General features: G+C 37.4%; 1 protein-coding gene and 2 non-coding genes across 5 annotated transcripts in view; 2 read left to right on the top strand and 1 right to left on the bottom strand.

Moving 5' to 3' along the window:
• LOC142344778 (tRNA (cytosine(38)-C(5))-methyltransferase-like) overlaps positions 1-21,027 on the bottom strand; it is a 34,158-nt gene that overhangs the window by 8,204 nt on the left and 4,927 nt on the right. Inside the window, exons 2-3 of one of the 3 annotated variants that reach the window (XM_075396712.1) lie at positions 5,537-5,747; positions 419-808 (exon numbers count right to left, since the gene is read on the bottom strand). In XM_075396712.1, the coding sequence (XP_075252827.1) occupies positions 419-808; positions 5,537-5,747 (601 nt within the window). Of the gene's footprint in view, positions 1-172; positions 809-5,536; positions 5,748-21,027 lie in introns of those variants that run through there. The other 2 variants (XM_075396728.1, XM_075396719.1) reach the window with 2 other exon arrangements.
• Trnal-aag (transfer RNA leucine (anticodon AAG)) lies at positions 9,252-9,333 on the top strand. Its single transcript has one exon. It is a non-coding gene; the product is annotated as a tRNA-Leu (tRNA).
• On the top strand, positions 20,172-20,253 carry Trnal-aag (transfer RNA leucine (anticodon AAG)). Its single transcript has one exon. It is a non-coding gene; the product is annotated as a tRNA-Leu (tRNA).

Genomic DNA, 21,027 nt, shown 5'->3' with positions numbered 1-21,027 from the left:
TGTTCAGAGCGGGTAAAGCGATGTAAGAGTGAGGCGGTAATTTGTTGAGAGGGGGTAAAATGGTGTAGGACTTCGGATGCCAAAACTCTTACATCATTTTACACCATTGGCAGCCCATTTCAGCTCAAAAAGATTTTGTAAAAACCGGGTGGTACGAGTTTTGAGCTGCATTTTCGTAAAAACCCTCCCATTGCAGCCACACTCATATCTTTCGGGCGGAAAAATTCGACCCGGGTTGGTAAACACGTTCAGCAGCGCTTCCTGAAGAACATGTCCCTTGCTTTTGAATGAAATTGTGCAATTCCCAGTTCAACTTTTTAGCAGATGAGCAATTAATGTTTTAACGACCAAAACGTTCAGACCATTGCCGAGCATCTTGTATTTCTGTTTCCGTGTTACGTCATCAGGAAATGAGAACCAATCAGGAAATGAATGTAGCTTCAGCACTTCAGAATCGGAGAACAGTCTTAATTTTCCTCGACCTTCTAATACTAATTCCTTCAATTGCGTAGACTTCAGGCCATCAATATCGTCATCACATATATTAGGTTGAAAAAACAAGCTGCCTGTCCCCTCGTAGTACCGACCATAACTTTTCGTGAAACACATGCAATGGGTTGACTCTCTTGAAACAACGTCCATAACTGGAAGGTACTTTTTGGCGGCTTCTGGACTTAGAAAATGATGGTCCCCAACATCGGCTGTTTCGGACAAATAGGGTCCAATTTTGCAGTCACTCACGGAGAGAAGTGATTGGTTATCGCTGATTGGAGGTATGTTTGAAGACAGTGACGCCAATACGTAGCACCTGTTTAAACAAAAAAAATCATATCTTTTAAGAACAGTTATTTAATTGCGGTTTAAAAAATTTTGATAAAAAAATTGCTTCTAATCAAGCTTTTCCTATTAAACTTTGTCAGAAAAAACCAAAAAACGAAAATAGTGGCCAAAAACAAGTACCGAGCTGTTATTTCTGCTCAGTCAAAAGATAATTTACTGAAAAAATTATAAAAATTATCAACAGTGTTCAATCGAATCCCCCCCCCCGAGCGCTAGGAAAATATATTATTTAGACTGACAGTGTATTCACGTTTTTTAAAAAAAGAATTAATTTTTAATTACAAAAAATGGATGCAATTTTGATTAGCCCTTTTGTATTCAACTGCCGTCAATTAAGCTAGAAAATTTATTCCATCTGCTTAAGAGCTAATCTCAATTATGGCTATTGCAATCGCGCAGAAAACAGGAAAACAGCCAGCATTTTTCACTCAAAGAGACGTCGCATCGCACGGACAAAAAGGGTGTTTTGAAAAACTAACAAATATTGCAAAAAAGTCAATTATACAATGACAGCAATAAATGTCTGTTTTCAAGTTCATTTATCACCCTTTTGATGTTTATATGGCTCTAAAGGATAAAAACCAAAAGATAATCAATTGATTAAATAATATAGAGAGACGCATAAGGTCTCAGATTCTCAAAACTCTCAAAACTTTTTTTATTTTTTATCAAAAATTACTAGCATTCAAACCAAAACATATAAAATACACCTTACACCACTCGCAATTTTAAAATTAAAGTTTGATAAATGGCTCTCAAAATACAGGAGAGATCCTATAGCAGTTTGCGCTGTGTTAGCAGGGGGTATAATTTCTCTAGAAGGTGCTTAAAATTATAACAGGATCTTTTCCGTTTGTGCCCCACAGGACGTTATGTACCCCCAGATACAGAGCACGTTAAACATATTGCACGTGCGTCTGGGGGTGCAAATAATATGCACCCAATAATCTGCGCGGTGGGGGGGAGGGAACACAAATGGAAAAGATCCTTATATCATTAGAGCTCATAAATCACTGTAAGACCTACAAGGCGTCAAATTCAAAAATTAACCTCATTTCGGCTCAATTCTCTATTGACTTCTGGTAGTACACTGATTCCATTTGTCTTCAGCTGATTAGAGTTGTGGATAATTAAGATCACCCAAAACTGAGGGAAACATTAAGAGAAAAACCAAAATGAAATCACTGGATCCAAAAGTTTCGCATTAAAGAAACACGAGTAAAAATTGCTACAAAATTTATTTGAAGGCAACAAAAAGTGCTCCAGCATTATAAAAGAATGCTGCCAGCGTCGCCGTACGAATCATAAATAAAAATTCTCAAAAATCTAACAGTAATAGCAGTTAACCCAAGCACAATTATATGGCGTTAAAACTCCAGTAACTGCAGCAATCACGATATTAGTAAGTTCGAAAAAATTTGTAAACTGAGTTTAAAAAATGCTTTAACGCCTACCACTAAATGGAATAAATAATGCCGCATTATAGAGCTAGAGCTAATGATATCAGCCATTAATAGGACTACGAGAAAGAACAAACAAGAACAAAACAACAAAAACTTTAATTACGGTCAAACTCAATATTTACTTTTAAAAATGAAACACCAACAAAGTCAAAAAGCAGAAGATAAAACCTAAAACAAACAAGCAAAATTGTACTTCAATTCAAAGCTCCTGGGACTTGTCATTAAGGAGACGCGGAAACAACTCATTTAAAACAAGAATAAAAAGGGGGCAAAGTAATAACCATCAGTTTTCAACAAAAAACGGATTAAAAATGGCACCAAAGAGAGCCGATAACACATGCCATTGAGGAGACTAGGAGTCAAGACAAACAACCAAAATCGATAAAAACAGGTGTCAAAATCACTCCAAATAATAGCTTCATAAAGCTCTAGATGAAAGTCTAAGTAGCGTCACAAAAATGTAATTCACCAGAAAATATACATGGGACTGTTTTTTAATAAGACTAGGAAGAAAGTCTACAATAAAGAACAAAATCGCAAAGTTCAAAAATAAATTTACACTTCTAATAAAAATTTGTTTTAAAATCAAAAAAATTATCGGCTATCAACTGAATTAGGAAGAAAAACCGTGTCGAAGCCGTTAAAACCATTAGATCTTCATAAGAAGCATTCTATATGCTTAACTTACTTCATGTTCAAAACCAATGAGAACCGTTATTATTGTTGTAATGTCACAAGAGAAAAAAAGACACTCAAAAAAGGACAAATATTCAGAAAACAAGAACATTTCAATGAAAACCTGAATTATACGAGCCACAAAACTATTGATTTAAAAAACAACAAATATAACAATTAAATTATTTCCTCAAGAAAGAAGATGCAACCTTTCTTTGCTGGGGGTATGCTTCAAATTGACCGTAATAATATAAAACTCTCTTTTTTAAAAACCGAATACTTTAAAAAGTCATAACAACCACAAACTTTCAATTAAAAAAATCTGAAATCTGATGATATATCTTCTAACTTCTTCGGAAGCTTATTGCACCTCTTATAGAGACTAAGTCTTAAGACAAAGAAATAACAACGAACACAGACTGCAACTCAAAACCTTCAGAAACAAAATATGAGAGTGTTGAAGCCATTAAATCCATAAGATATCGATGGTTCTGAGCGTTTACTTGCGGTCGCACTCAACATTAGTGATCCTTCATTTTGGAGTGACTATGCGAAAAAGACAACAAAAAGAACCACAAGCCTTGACCAGTCTGAAATATTCAATAAAATTTATGAAAACACATTATCAAAAACATAAAACCGTCCGTTGAAATATGAAAACAATTGGGCAATATCTTTAGCTTCATTAAAACGTGGATGTTACTGATAAAAAACAAAACTGAGTAAAAAGCAGTCGTTTAATAGTTCCAAAATGATTATTTTAAGGTCAATAATGGCATTAGTAATCAACTGAAATACATAAATACTTTCATCTATATCTCCAGAGGACATCATTGAGACCTGTGATTATCTAGATTATGTCACAACAAAAAAAACGAAACGAGCCGAAAATCAAGCATTCAAAAAATTTTGAGAAAAAGGTTTCGAAGCTGTTAAAACCATAATCTATTCACTAAATTTATCCGATATGGCGCCTTTCTTCGACCTCATCTGCATTTTTGGATGACGATAGTTTTAATTTAGCAAAAAACAGGCAATTTTTTCCAGAACACTCTTGTAGGAACTGAAAGTTAAACTACCGCTCGTCTGTTTACTCAGAATTGTGTAAGCAGTTTCAAGGTCTCTACTTTTGGCAAATTTGAACAAAATTGGCTGAAGTAGCTTACTTGATGCAATTTGATGAAAAGCTGAATTTTGAACAAATTAGCAAAATTTAGCTATAATATTGGATAAAACAATTCAGCATCCCTCCTATTTCTTTATTGGCAAAACAAATATCGTCCACTATTATCAACAGTTTTTAAAATAAATAGCAAAATTGACAAGAAAAATTGAGCAAAAACTCCGGAAAATGTAATCGAAAACAACAGATATCATTCGAATGTTCATAACATTTGCAACCTCGTTAACTGCCTAGAAAAAAAACAAAATCAAAAAACCTCTTTAATTTCATATTCTACGCTGTACAGGCTTTGTAATGATATTTATTACTCACAATTCTCTACGAGAAATATATCGATCGGCGAAAATTGACTGAACACAAAGAAAACCCAGTTGAGCATATAGTTCCTCCCCCTCTTAAGTGGGTCGGAACAAAAAGAAACCGTTTTGGTGCTCTTTTCTGACTCTTCTTTTAGTAGTAAACTACCACCGCCATCATCTTGAAACTGTGAATCACGCAAAAATCAAAAAGTCAAGACACACGCGACTAAAAGAATTGTTTCGAACTTCGTTCCAGATTAATTCAACAGAACGGAAAATAATAATCGAGGGCTTGTGTCAGTATTTGTCCAAAATTTCACAGCACGTATAGAGATTCTATAACTCAATTCATTTAATTCATTAATTCAAAAATTAATTCTTTACAATGGAAAAATCGTTATGAGAAACTTTCAAGCGAAAACCACTTGATACAAATCTGAAATTTGTGGTTTTATGATTCAACACTCCAGTGTTTGACCCAAAACCTCTCTGTTCAGAGAATTTACCCTTTTAAATAAATTGACGATATAAGCTTTTTTTAATCTCAATTAAGAGCTCATTTCAATTCAACTTTGTGTCACAGCAATTTAAAAGTTTGATATTAGCATAAATTTGCAAATTTTCCGCCACTTTCAATAAAATTTTGCATTCCTTTACTAGTTTCACTAGTTGACAACAAATTTAGAGAAATGTTTTTGTTTAGTTTCAATAAATCCTAACTCTTTAATTATAGCTGCAAGAAATTTTAGTAACAATTAGCTTAAAAACGTTAGCTGACCCAACTAACCTTTCCTTTTCTGTTTCATTTAGTTTCCCACCAACGATTTAAAGAAATTTGATAATAGACACTTAGATTACAAATCTCAGCTCTTCGCTATAATTGTACGTAAAAAAACGGAAAAATTGTTTTATAGATTCATGTTCCTGGTTATGTTTGCGCCAGCATATCATTATCGAACCATTTAAAAGTCTTAGTGAAACTATAATATAATACCTCCCAGAGGTGTTTGCCAGCAATTATGTGCAATTCATAATCACTCCCCAAACGTCTCCCAACTTAGTTTAAAATAGCCAACCTCAGTCGCGCATTGGGAACTCCGAAGTTGAAGGGATGCAGAAACTCAACTGTAACATCATATCCCAAATCCGCAAGACACTTGTTGTACTCTTCGAATGCCTCACTCTCCTCGAACCCTTTTACGTTCTCCAACAGAATCCATTTAGGAGCAATCACCTTTCGATTCAAACATTGGACAACATGCTGCAATCCGCGACATCTTGAATCTCCTGCAGGGTTCTGACAAATTATTTCTAGTTCATTTTAGTCAGTTTTAAAATATCAAGATCCGAACATTGAAAATAACCATTTTCCACAAAAAATTGGTCTTCGAATACACTGATTCCAGAATTTGGCTTTTTTAAACATAAACCGAAAAACGTCGGAAGAATTGCTCTTGAACAACAGGCGAGGCAATTTAATTCAGGGTATGTAGCCTAAATCAATTTTTCTTTATGGGTGCAAAAACGGGATTCCAACCATTGACCTCCCGATCCATAGCCACCCTCACTCACCACTTCGCTTTGAGTCACTCATTTTGCTATGCTGCAACCGATCATATATTAGCAACAAGCTTTAATTCGGAGCGTATAGATCACTCAAAAATGAAGAACGAAAGCGTGAAAAAGTCACTTGATAAGTCAAAGAATGTTCTAGAAGAAAAGCGCAAAATTTTTAAGCGAAAAATTTGCATTAAGAAAAGACCAACACGTTCACAATAATTGCTATGAAATTAGTTCAAGAGCAATTAATCATCTTTAATTATTAACTGCTATACGACTGATAGATATTTCGTGTCCAAGTCTAATTTGTAGATTTTCAGGGCGATATAAATACTTAGCTGCACATGGTCAATTGATCAACCAAAACCCGCTACAAATTAATGTGACGTTAAAAGGTAAATTTGTTCCAGAAGGCATAGAAAAAGATGATTCTGGAAGTTGTAAGAAAGGTGATCGATATCAACATTGAAGAAAATTATGGTGACAGTAATGATATCAATCGTGCGAAAAAAAATAAATTTGTTGACCACCAAACAATAACTTTTTTATATATCAGTATAACGATTATCTTAAGATTCGCAGTATCCACAAAAGTTGGATATCAAGGCGTTTTAAAATGGGGTTTATTGATGTCATTCACTTCTTATTCTTTCAAAAACAATCTTTGAACTTTAAAAAAAACATTGGAGAAATTCGTGTTCAAAATATAAATGATAATTACAAAAATTCGGTAAACTCAGAGTACTCTCCATAGCTCGCAGCACCTTCATAGAAATCTTGTAATGAATTCTAAAAAAGCGGGACAAAATCTGAAAAACGATTCAAGGAATTGAACGCAAATCTTTATCAATCAAAGAAATTGAGCGCAAAAGGAATCGAAAGACCGCGACCTGGCCACCAAACCAAATGAACAAAACAGAAGAACTATAGTTGACGAGAAGTCCGTTTTTGAGCCCAAAATGTGTGATTTGTCTAATGCTTCTTCAATTGACGGTGTTGGTCACAGAAGTCTTGTGGAGGTCAGAACTTCTCTTCATTTCAATTATTTGATGTATTGTTATTTCCAAAAAAAGTTGAAGTGAATTTGCTATTTTTTCATGCTCGTTGAATTTTTTCAAGCTTGAATATTAGTTATTGGGTAGATTTTGCATTCGTTGGCATTGAAAACATTAGCTTTAGGAGTTTTAGCAACTTTGCAGACGTAAACACAAAAGACTTATGAGAAATTTAAATTTGTGTTATTTAAGAAATCTTTGATATTTTTTTAGTTTTGTTTTCGCCTATATTTTTTCTTTTATATGACAAATATCTTTTCCACGAGCGGTCAAGTTATTTGATCTCGAGTTCTTGCGTTTTGATTACTTTCACAAATGAAGCGTCTATTATTTAATTGATGTTATTGTTGTTTTATTCAGAAATTATGGAACTATTTCTTTTAGTTCCATAACTTGTGAAGAAAACAACAATAACATTCATTATAAAATAGACGTTTCATTTGTGAAGGTATTCAAAACGCAAGAACTTGAAATCAGATAACTTGGCAGCTCGCGGAAAAGTTGCTTGATACATAAAAGAAAAACATAGGGGAAAACAAAAAAAATAGTACTCAAATTTCTCTTAAGACTTTTGGTGTTTACGTCTTCAATATCACTATAACTCCTAAAGCTAAGGTTTTGAAAGCTAACGATTGCAAAATCTACCCATTAACTAACATTCACGCTTTAAAAAAATTCAAACAGCATGAAAATATATCAAATTTATTTGAACTCTTTTTATTTTGGAAACAACAATACATCAAATAATTAAAACGAAGAGAAGTTCTGACTGCCACAAGACTTCTTCGACGAACACCGTCAATTGAAGACCCATTAAAAAATGAAAAAAACGGACAAAAAATATGAAAAATCACATATTATGGGCTCAAAAACGGACTTCTCGTCAACTATAGCTAATTTCGCACTTCAAGGACCAGCAAAATTAGCTTAACCACTAATGCAACTTAATACCCCTGGGTTTTACCTTTTCAAATCGTTGTGAAAGCTCAGAGTCATCAAAAAATTTGTGAACACAGCTTGTAAAGAAAAACAAGAATTCCGGATAAAATTCGAGGAAAGTCAGAAATATCAAATAAAGAAATGACAAAATCAAAATTTATTTCGCTAATAGAAATATAGAAAGTGTTTTTAAAATTGCAAACAAAATGTTGAGGTGGGTGTGAGGGTGTTGGAGGGAGGTGGGAGGCGATGGCCTGTTTTAAGTTAGAATTTGTATAGTACGCATTTGAAACTAAGGCCGTTTTTGACAACTTTGAATGGCGTTTTTTGTATCTTTTGGAGCTTTTTCTTTGGCAATATTTATTTTTATATCGTTGTCAGACCTTTTTCAGTTATACGGCAATACATAAATCTCACGGAGAGGAGAAATCTATATTGGAGTTTCATGTTGACCACGTTTAAGATTTCCGTAACGTTTTTAATCAAAATTCTCGAAGGTAACTTCTCGGTGGTTATAACAACCGTGTGGTAATATTAATTATTCAATTCCCATTGCGGTAACACCGTTGCATAACTTATTGATCGAGCAAATAGTTAACGACCAAAGAAAACTTTCAGAGACTCTTTTCTCGCCATTTACTAAATGAAAAACATGAAAATAGTAGCAGAACTTTGTAGTTTAACATAAACCTCGGCTAAGGTAATGGAGCTGTTCTAATCACAGCAGAAATTGATTAACAACATTACACTTTTGGCTTCGCCTCGATGCTTCATAACTTCTCGATGGCGATAACAGTCGCGTGGTTATTGAGCTAATTTTGTGGTTAATTCAACTTTCGGATCTATTCTGTTCCCCCCCCTACTTTAGTGAGCTTATTTTTTACGCCCCCCAGGAGCACGTGCTATTTTCTCTTACATAGTAACGTGCTATATAACAACATATAATTTGTAACGGGGGGGGGCGTAAAAAACACTGGGGGCCAAAACAGAATAGATCCCAACTTTCATTGAGCAATTAAAATCAGCAAATCAGCAGAATTAAAATCAGCAAAATCACAAAATTTTTTCTGACAATTGTGTAGCCATTATTAAGACTACTAGCTCTATATCCAATAGCTTGCCTCATCTTCAACAAACAACGACATGCCTGGATGATTGACGACGGCCACCTGCTTAAATAACGCAACGAGATTATGATACCAGACAATTTCGCGATCTATTACTAACGTTTCGATAAGGCAGGATGGCCGAGCGGTCTAAGGCGCTGCGTTAAGGCCGCAGTATCTTCGGATGCGTGGGTTCGAATCCCACTCCTGTCAAATTTTTATAATTACAAAGGCATATTTTCCAAAAACAGCTGCAACTATTAAACCTCGAATCCAAAGTTTGCGCAAAGCCTTCCCCCAGATAAGCGAGTGCACATAATGCGCAATCACCACGCGCAGCGAATTTTGGATCTATTCTGTTTCGGCCCCCAGAGCTTAGTGAGCATGAATTTTTTATGACCCCCAGACGCACGTACTATTTTCTTACATATTAACGTGCTATATAACAACATAGAATTTGTAACTGGGGGGTCATAAAAAACACTGGGGGGGGGGGGGGGGGAGACGGAATAGATCCCGAATTTTAATCGCTGAACCACGAGTACTGAAAAACGTTTCAAATCAATTGTTAAGCAGTACAGCCAAGGTGAACGCAAAGTAAGCCGAAGTAAAAGTAAGCCGACATAAAAGCAAGCTGAAAGTTATGTAATAGTAATGTAATCTATCAGAAATAATGCATTGTTAACCGTTACAATCAATACTGCGCATAATATTATAGCGCATAATATATTCCAATGCACCAAAGAAACAAAAATATGTCAACTTTTAGATATCTAGTGGGTACGAGCCTCAGCCGACCGCTGTCCATGGCCATGCCTCTCACCCGCTGTGGGATGTTATCCGGAAACCGCGGGCCGGTTATCGCGGCGAGGCCCACCGGCCCGCCAGGGGCCACTTAAAATACGGGTATCCCAAACTTTTTTGGCTTACTTGAGGGTATTTTCAAAATTTAGCTGGCTTGCCTATCGGCCTGAGTGACCGCCACCTACAGCCAATATAAGAAAACAAATACAGATTGACAAAAATGACAGCTTCCAATAAGTAATAGAAACGACTATGAAAGCAAAAAACGTACCTCATTACGTTGAATATTAACAGCGATTGCGAGAAAATAGCCGCGATTGCCTCACATAACCCTGAGGGACCTATTCTGTTTCGGCACCATAAGCTTAGAGTATTATCCTAAAGAAAGTGGTTGGGCGTTATAGCGTTCAAATCGCACGGATCAGCGCTTACGGATGTTAAAGGACGCAAATTCAGAGCATTCTCTACGAGACAAAAGGTAGTATGCAGCACCTCATCCGTGAGGAGACGCGTGCCAAGAATAGTATACAACACGCGCTTGGAGCTGCGTACCAACCTCTCCCAGATACCACCCTGATGTGGTGCGCTGGGTGGCTTGAACCTCCACTTTATACCTTTGTGAGCGAGCTCATCTGCAATGTTGAGACAACGCTCCACTTTTCAATACTTTCTCGGAGTTCTTTCTCCGCTCCAATAAAGTTAGTACCATTGTCCAACCAAATCATGGCATGTGTACCCCTGCGTGACACAAACAGCTCAACTCCCATAACACAAGAACTGGTGTCCATGGATGTAACTATCTCGACATGGACAGCGCGAGTAGTGAGACAGGTGAAGAGGAAGCCCCACCTTTTCTCAGTAGTACGGCGGACAGTAACATAGAACGGCCCAAAGTAGTCAACGCCAGTGTTTGTGATGGGAGGAGGCTGGTAAGCAAGTCTCTCCTTAGGTAAGTCAGACATGATTGGTTGCATAGTTACAGCTTGGAATTCTCGGCATCTCAGGCAGTGTGCTTTGATGGAACGCAAAGATGATCTTAGTTTCAGTACTGTACAGTGTTCCTGCACAATTTATCTTAGGTACTCAACGCCTTGATGATAATGCTTTACATGGATATGTTCAAGGAACAGTTTTACAAACGGATGACGAGCATCTACGATGATTGGGCACTTAACGTTACACCCAACTTCCATTAACCGCTTGATGCGGCCCGAGGAACGGATTAGCCCATTTGGACTAAGGAACGGTGAATGTGGAGCGATTCGGCTGCTCCTTTTAACAGATTTATTGTCAAGAAGATCTTTCCTTTTGGTTTCACAAGATTCTCCTTAAACCAAGTACTGTAGATGACGCTCGGCTTCGTCAAGCTCAGTAGGGTCAGTAAGGCTACCCTCGAGGTTACGGTATCCGGCATGTTTCGACAAAAGCCGGAGAACGTATGCGGCAATGCGCAAGTACTTTTGATAAAAACTAAACTTATCAAACGGAAATATTGAAGGAACGTGAGCTATCTGGTTTTTGACAGATGTAGCCAGAGATACAGTGTTTTCTATAGTGACTGCTTGGTTGACGCCAAGTCAGATGTTTTTAATGACGTCTTTGTTCGGTACGAACGGGAAACGTTAATTAGTTAAGAAATGTGGACCTTTGACCCAACATCTTAGTTGCTAAATTTCAGCGGACATTCCACGCGTGCCAGCGTCAGCTGGATTATCTTTAGTTGCGACGTGGTTCCATTGGTCAACGCTGGTATACTCCAAAATTTCGCAAACATGGTTTGCAACTAAGATTGGTTGCCTTTCATTAGAGTTAATCCATTGGAGAACAGTCGTGCTGTCTGTCCACATGAATACTTGGTTAACAGTTACAGTGAGTGCTTGTGTAATTTCCCTTTTCAGTCAAGCGGCAAGTAGAGCTGCTTGTAATTCGAGTTTTGGGACAGTCATTTCTTTCATTGGCGCCACGCGCGCTTTCCCCAAAACAAACGCAAGCTCTGTTTTTTCTTCGCTCGTAAGAGTTTTTACTCGGGCTCGCAAGAATGCAGCCGCACTGAAAATATACTGGGAACTGTCACCGAAAATATGCAACTCTATATTATCAAAGGGTCCACTAAAGTAACTTCGAGGAATTTTGATGTTTTCAAGCTTTGGTAAGTCCGCACTCCAAACCAAAAATCTTTGAACCATGTCCTGTAGGAGCTCGTCATCCGATTGTTGTCCTGTGACACGCCAGATGTCTTTTAAGAGCAGTCGCCCACCGACGGTAAACGGTGCGACAAGACCAATGAGGTCAAAGACTTTCGAGAAAAGACTTAGGACAAAGCGCTGCGTGAATGACTTGGTGATAGCGCAGCTTGTACCCCTACTAACTACTAAAGTGTCATTAGTGTGATCCCACTTTAGCCTTAGCACATGTGATGAATCCTCCTGACGTGACAATAACCTTGGGCTCAGTAGATTGAGGAGAACCATCAATTCGGTCAGCCAGATTTGGCACATTGCTTACAAACTTTGTAAGCTTGAACCCACCGAGATGTACCAATTCCTTCGATCTATTGACGGCTTTCTCAGGAGACTCCACTGAGACAAGGTAATCGTCCATATAGAAGTTTTCAAGGACGGATATTGCAGCTTCGGGGTGAAACTTGGCATTGTCTCTCACAGTGCGTTGTAATGCATAGTTGGCGCATGTGGGCGAGTCTTTAGCCCCGAATATATGGCGCGTATATTGATACACTACAACGTTAGTTGTGGGGTCCTCCCCACAGAAAGCGAAGTGATGGTTGACCTGATGGTAATACACCAACCTGTAGAAACATTCTCTCGATGTCGGCAGAGACGGCATATGGATGTTGTCGGAAGCGAAGAAGTACATAAATAAGGTTTTCGAGCAGATCAGGGCCAGTGAGCAAGGACTTATTCAGCGAGGCACCAAGAAATTTTGCTGCTCCGTTGAGCACCCTACGTACCTTGCCCGCTTTATGCGGGTTTAAAACCGGATGGTGGGGTAGGTACTACTCTTTATCAGACCGGTTTTCAACCTTGTGAGCGTCTGGAACCTCAATTTCATACCCCTTATTTAGATCTTCCTCAATGGTACTAGAATACTTATTTATGGTCTTCATCCTTGGCCAATAGTTTTTCCAGAGATTTTAGTTGCACAAGGGAGGAGAAGTAATTTTTCGGGAGCTTGGTGTTGTCTGCTGCCCATTGTGCACGGAGGTGTTCTCAAGGATTTCATGAGCCCTTGCGTCTGCAGCAGATCGTGAGTCTACCTGCTTGTTTGCCCCGAATGATTCAATGTCGTACCATGACTTTACTTGACTTGGTAACTCATTGTCATGTTCGATATTCACTTTAAAGCACGTTGAGGTTAAACACGAACTTGATGGTAATGGACCGCTTAAGACCCAACATATGGGTAAGCGTACGGCAACGGGTGAACCCTTCTCATCGGCCGAGAAGTATTCTAACGGGCGGATGGCATGAAAGACATCTTGTCCGAGTATCATCTCAATGTCTTTATAGGAATATGTCACGGGATCAAGGACTGCTAAGTGTGGGTAAGTCTCTTGCAGGGCCTGTACATTAATTATATCTGAGCAGACGTTCAGACTCTCCTTAACGAAAGGGTTGATGGTAAATGATTCAAAATTATGATGTTCTCTTGGTTTCACAGTAACTTCAACAACCCTAGAATCAACTACTTCTTCGGCATTAATACCCTTGACAGTTAGCTTCAGTGCTTTACCGTGCAAACGGAGTCTATCTGCGAGACTACCAGCCGGCCAAGAGTTACTGCAGGCGTTATCACACAAAACTAAAGCCTTGGTATCTAAACCGGAGGAATTGAACAACTGCAATTCACCTGAAGGAGCCCCTTAACGCCAGTAACTGACGACATCGTTGTTGTCTTATTAGACGACTGTTGACTAGTAGTTGCTTTACTTTGATCTGTGTTGCCAGAAGGCTGAATGGTATTTGTTAACTGTTTTGGTGGGAAAACACTATCTGCTCCATGCAATAGTGTGTTATGTGAACTATTGCACCCTTCTGTTCGGCACTTTCCTGGTTGAGGACACTGGCGGAATGTGTGCTTATCGCGTAAGCACGAAAAGCAAAGTTTATTATCCGCCACCAACTTAGCTCTCTGGGTTGGAGTTTTTCCTTGAAAACTCGACACTCCCATAACCGGTGGTTACCTTTGCACACAATGCAGCGAGAGTAAGTGTTGGTGGAAGATGGCAGTTGCTTCCTTGTTTCCCTTTGTTGTGAATTTGATGCAAACAATTTTGAGTCTGTTTTGGTCTTGGTTACTGACGTGCTGTTATCGTCAGGTCTTGCCTTGATTGCGCTTTGTTTCATAAGATCGTGGGCCTCAGCCTTTTCGTTAAGCCACTCGTTAAAGTCAAGCAGTGTAGGCTTAACCCAGTGATTCTTAACCAAGAAGAGCGACCAAGACTCTTTCATGTTTGGTGGTAACTTCTGTACCGCTTGGTTAAGAAGGGAAGCGCTCTTCAAGTCAGCATCATATGATAGTGACTTCAAAACCCCAACGAGACTGGATCTACGTAACATCCTCCGGCCCAGAAGATGTTGGGAAAACTGTTACAAGTTTTACGAGAGGGCGGACGAGTGAACCGGTCGACGTTCGGTACGTACTCTCTGATCCAACGGGACCAGATCGCATTAGCGTACGACTGCGCACGGGCGTAACGTTTACGATGGTCAAATTCATTTCTACCAACGAGAGACGGGATACCGGTAGAGTATTCTCCTAAAAGAAAGTGGTTGGGCGTTATAGCGTTCAAATCGCTCGGATCAGCGCTTACGGATATTAAGGCACGCGAATTGAGAGCATTCTCCACGAGACAAAAGGTAGTATGAAATAGAGTTATTTAAACTCGACTTTTGCTTTAATAAAATATCATGCAGACATTTCATTACCTGAGAGGCAAGACATAAAGCAGAACGTCAAATACGGCAAAAACACAAAATATCACTTAAATTTTTAAATAATACATGGTTCAAAGGTCACAAAAACCATTATCTATCAACTAAAATAGCTAAGAAAGCCACTTATGCCTCCACAGTGGGACTAGTTGTCAAAAAGAGTAAATAATAAATACAGCAAAATGTAAAAAGGGGGCCAAACTCAAAAATTCACTTATATTTTATGAAAACAAATAGAAGCAAAGTCATAAAAACCATTGGCTGCCCATTGGCAGATACTCATAAAATTGCAGCAAAAAGCCATTAGAACCAATGAGAAAAAATAGCAAAAACATGTCAGATTGCCGGATGTAAAAAAAGTTTCAAAAATCAAAACACTGCTCAAAATTTCTCACTCATTTTTAAAAGCATAGTGAAAACAATGCACGCTTCAAAATTAATCAATTAATCACTCGCTATATTACTCCAACGTGACTAAAAGCACAACAAAATGATTTCAAAAAAGACAGCGTCGAAACACAATTAAAATAATCTGAACTGCTTTAAAATAAAACGTGGACGAAAGATTCGAGAACTGACTCGAGGCAATAAAATTGATTTTGATCACAGCCAGTAGCTAATAAAACCAACTGCAGTAAACAGCTTTTCATTTTTCTATTCAATTTGACAAAAAAGAATAAAAATACAACGGAATAATCGGCCAAAAATGGAAAACAGCGTCAAAGTCACCACGAAAGTCACAAACAAAACACAAAACGGCTAGAGAACCCTCATAAATGTCAAAAATTTCAGAAAATTTAAATTATTCACATTATAAGCTGCCATAAGCTGACACATTTACTTCCGTACAACAAAATAAGCCACGGAGTAAAAATCACGCAAGTGAACAAAACACATTTTCCCGCTTAAGGAAAATTTTACGACGCCCCCTTTTCTTGTTTTCTTTCTCTCTAATTCTCCAACAAAAAACCTCATCTGTTACTTTCACTTCCACATAAGACATTTCCTAATTCAAATACTCCATCGATTCAAAACGGACTATCCAAAAGTGCTCTTCTTCGGGTCTTAACAAGATCAACTACTCCAAAATAAATGAAAAAAACCTTGTCTCAGAGCAACAGTAACAACAGTTTGCATCAGCGTTTTAAAATTTTTGAGTGAAGGACTGGAAATTTGTTAGCAATCCTCTGCCAGAAATTGAGGAAAATAGTAAATGACTGACAATTGAGAACTAATGGGGAAAAATTGACTATTTGAAACTTATAACTTGTTCATGAATAGTACCATTTAGCTGTTGCAGATGCACCCATATTTCTTTGGTAGTGTCATGACATCAGTCCTCTTTCAGTTGATAACCATTCGGTACTTCTGAGTGACCAATTCGAACTGTGTGAGAAGTTTCCGTAGTCTTTTATCGCTTGTAGCAATTAAAGCCAAAAGTTATTCACATAATGAAGTTGATACTGAAGTCGCAGCAAAGGTTATTAAAACCGACACCCCCAAAAAAGGACGCCGGGTACAATATTAGCAAAAAGCAATTAAACAGTGCATCATTTTTTAAGAGCAATACGGCCGAAAATCTTCATGGTCAAAGTGAAGTTCTGCCAAACAGTTTTTCAAGCGAGCGTTGTCAAGGCCTATAAAAAAATAGTTTCCTAGAAAAGATGCATTAAATTTTTATTTCACAAAAACACCTGTAATTATGCTAAAATATTTGCAATTCTGTTAATTTTTATTGCATTGAAAAGTATAACACCAGGATTCATTACCGGAAAAGTTAGAGAAAAAAAAGTGGTACAATCAATACACAGACTTATCTTGTAGAGGTCACAGGAACAACAATAATATAGTCACAATCCGTTTACTCAAGCCGAATACGAAAGCAGAGGCTGCAATAGAAATAAAATTCGAGAGACTTACATTTCATGGATGCATAAAAATTCCTCTAATAATTTGCTCTAACCAGTTAAAGTAAAAGCAAATAATTGGTAATTTATCCAATTCAATGAGTCGTAAGTTGATTTCCAATCAACATGGTCTTAGATGCTATCAAGCTACCATTACCCAACAATTATTATTGTTTGACCAAAACAGCTCAAATTTCGATTGAATTTTTTTTGACAAAATAATCATAAATTTAAGGTGTGCTTGGTTGGGGAAATCATGGTTTAAATCATTTCTAAGTTCAGTCAATTCTCAGAAAGTTTTCTTGCGATTAAAATTGAACTATTTATTTTTACTTACAAAAAATGGTACAGTTTGTCCTCAAGTTCTCATCAAAAACCTTCTACTTTTGAATCGTCGCAGTTTTGTCATTGTTTAAGTCTTCTCTGAGCAAAAGCAGTCAGATGGTTACTGTTCGTAGTCTTTATGTTAGTTTCAGCTTCCTGTTATCAGTGGAGTACCACACGTCAAGATCTTGAAATTCTAGTTTTCGTCTCTATACTGGAAATGCTCTCTTTACCAACATCTTCGAACGTCTGCTGTTTCAGAGATGGCACCAAACTATGTTTTAGCGTTAACGATCTGTTCAAGAAGATATCAATTTGCTTTACTTGCCGTCAACGGAAAATCTTTTGTGTTTTAACCAGGCCAAAAATTTCTCTAGACACATAAGCAGAGCTCACAATGGAGTCCTGAGCCTCGGCAGGAGCGAATTCGATAGTGTAACCGGCATCTCAGACCTAGGACTTGAAAGAAACTATCGATAGGACCATCATTTGCGTCTAAAGTTTGCGCCGTAACTTCCATTTTTTTGCGCAGCAACCTTCCAATAAATACGTCAAGTAACAAAATAAATTTCAACTCGCGAAGAAAAAAATTTAACGGCTGTGTTTTATCCATCTAACTCTACGGATGAAACAGAGTTTTAAAACTGTCGCATAGTTTTAAACTGAATCATTAAAAAGTGCAAAGTGTTCTATAATTATCTTTTCTTTTGTTTTATATATATTTTTAAACTTAATTGGTCATAACCCATGTTTTGTAAATTTGTTTCTTTTAAGACTGAAGATGGCTGAAATAGTCGAAAATATTTTGGCATTTTATTGAATCAATTAAAGATTTTTATCATCGATCCTGTTCTTCAACATATCATTATATAACTCTACGGATCCTAGGTTTGGTTTCTCGAAACCAAACATCTTTGTATGACGCAAATGTTAAAGTGTAAAGGACTGAAACGGTTCCATGGAAGACACAGGCATATACAGCTACTTAGCATTTCAAATACTCTGCTGATCTCTTATCAGATGTTCAAACGAAATAGTCGTTTTTAAAATCATTATCCAAAACAAGAGCTGCAGAAGTTTTGATTAATTCGTGCAGATATCAACTTGAACACTTCGTGGTGCCACGAAACAAACTGAGGACTCAATATAGCAAGAAGGAGATGAAGTCCAAAACATTCATTCACCGGTTATCCAGTTATTATTAACGATCTCAATGGGGAAGCTCGTTCTCATACAAAATATGATCTTCACAGCAAATGCTCGTGGTTCATCGAATGACACTGGGTGATCCGTGGAAGTCAAATTCTCCCCCCCCCCCCCTTATTGTGAACCTTTATATCTTCCCCTTTATTTTTAAGATATCACTGTTATGACTGTATGGTAAGCGATTCAATTTTGTTTCGTGCTTTTGAATACCTCATTTGTTAAAATGAAGTCTTTTTTCTCTTTCTCCCTCTATCTCAGCTGTAAAACTCAATCTAACTAACGTATCAGCATTCTTTACTGTTCCGGGCTTAGCACAACATAGCAGGTCCGTACGTAAACTTCATTCAAGAACTTTTAGAAACCTTTTAACGAACATACCTGCGCATCCCAATATTAATTTTATTTATGCATTTACCGAAAACTGAAAAATTGTATACAATCATGAAATAATTGAAAAATTCTCCGCAAAAATAATTGAGAAGGGCGCAATGGTTAGAATTATTAAGCAAAACTGCTAAAAATAGAAATTTAATATGTTCTGTTCTGATGAGAACGAAACATCCGACTATAATCCAAAAAACGCCTTCGAAAATAAGTAGAGGGTCTAAATCCAACCTGCGTTGGCGGTAAGATAAAAACTTCTTCAAGCAGCTCAAAGCAATATCAGAACCTCCGATAAATAACTAATACCTCAAACTTGGTGCAAACAAGCCAAACAAGTACATCGAAAATCCAGATCTGTCAACCAAAAACATCGCTTAAAAATAATTGTTGTAAAGCAATTAACAAATAAATGAATCCATCGTAAGCAAAAAAAAATGAGAAAACTCCCTAAGCCAGAAAAACCTAAATAGCAAAATAAAAAACAGTAGTGTAACCTCATATGTTCGCACCCAAAATTTTGTCGATGAAATGAAAACACAACTAAAGGCCAAAAAAGCAAAACTCTCTTTTTGCATCTATTTATTATTTTGACATATTTCTTCGGTCAATGACCACCTGTTTCTTGCATCCCTGTTTTTTTTTGCGGCGCATGAACCTTTTAGCATATGGATTTTTCGGTCATTGACTCTTTTTGCAATTCAGTCAATGACTCGTTTGCAATCTGCGCTTTTTTGAGAGACATTTACCTTTTTGAGAGACATTGAATTTTTACGAGAGCAATCTGTGATCAATCTTATCAATGATGCTCGAGAGCTCACATGATCTTTATAGCCCTCTGAAACATGCATTTTCGCCTTTCGTTAAACATGTTGCCTTATAAACTGTCATGCATTTAATAAATAGGAGGAAGGAGAATAGGATTGAGGTTTATCTGCCGTGACCTGAGTTAAATTAAAATAATCTTTTCCATAATTTGGGTTAAATGTTATTTGTCTTGTACCTCTATAGTAAAAATAACGACAAAAATAAAATAAATCTAGGTTTAAAGAAATGGTTAAATGGGTTAAAGTGAAGTTAAAGTTACGTTACATAGATTAGGGTAGAACTGAGGTTTCTTTTAAGGTATTGAGACCTGATTTTTCAACATAAAGTAGAGGTAAATTAAAGTAAATTAAGGTGATTCAGATCCATCTTGACTGTTTGTCCACTAAACTTTATTCAGTCTGCATTTCAAACAAAGCAAGCGACAACACCTCTACCCTCTGCAATCGGGAACCAGTGACCGGAGCAAAAACAGGCTTGATCAACAAAAAAAGACCCATAGAGCTTCTATGTGGTGACTCCAAAAATCACTAGTGTGAAGACATTGCATATAATTGTCTGAACTGTGACAATTAATTGGCCGAAGTTGTCGTATATAACACCCCAAAAACTTTGATATTCGATGCACGTGAAAAGCACGAACAACAACCAAGGCAGGATGGCCGAGCGGTCTAAGGCGCTGCGTTAAGGCCGCAGTATCTTCGGATGCGTGGGTTCGAATCCCACTCCTGTCAGAGTTTTGCAGCCTCTAGAAGCAGAGATTTTTATTTTCAGATATGCTTTCCAAGTAATCCCGGTGATCACTTACGCATCCTATGTACGAACCATTGCCATAAAATTGTTCATCTAATTATCTCATTATCTTTTACAATAAAAACAAAAGTAATGCCAACGTATGGAAAATGGGGGGGGGGGGGGGGGGCGAGCGCATTTGAACGTTGAGGCAAGCATGCATGTATATGAAAAGATATCGGCGATGTTTTAAAATTGTTTTTAAATCGATTTTTGTCAATAAATACCAACCACAAAATATACATTTTGGGTCTTTCCCATTTTAGCCCCCATTATGGTATAATTACCATGATTGGGGGGCTATAGGTTATCTGAGCACTAAGCGGGGGGGGGGGGGGGGTAATGGGAAAGACCCCACTTTTTAATCGTCTTAGTAGAAAAATGTTGCTAATTGACTTCGGCTGCTCAAAATTGCGATTAAGTGAGCAACTAATGTCACGCAAAACTCAAAAAGTCAAGGACACAAAAGCCAGTGAGTACGCAAAAGTCAAGAAGGTAAAAATGAGAGGACGTGAAAACTAAAACCAGCAAAAATTTTACAGGAAAACTACAATAATTGCTTCGGATCTTTTCAACAATTGCCCCCTTTTGCAAAAGGGGGGCTATTCTTGAATAGAATTTAAGCGAGCTATTTATTAACCAATCAGAGACTACTAACAACTTTCCACGCATGCATATACTGTGTTAAATTGAGTAGAATAAAATAAACAATGGTA

The sequence above is a fragment of the Convolutriloba macropyga genome, chromosome 1 (assembly GCF_964194025.1).
Source record: "Convolutriloba macropyga chromosome 1, txConMacr16.3, whole genome shotgun sequence".
Lineage (NCBI taxonomy): Eukaryota > Metazoa > Xenacoelomorpha > Acoela > Convolutidae > Convolutriloba > Convolutriloba macropyga.
The sequence above is the reverse complement of the archived record's forward strand: the minus strand, read 5'-3'. Positions and strand labels throughout refer to the sequence as shown.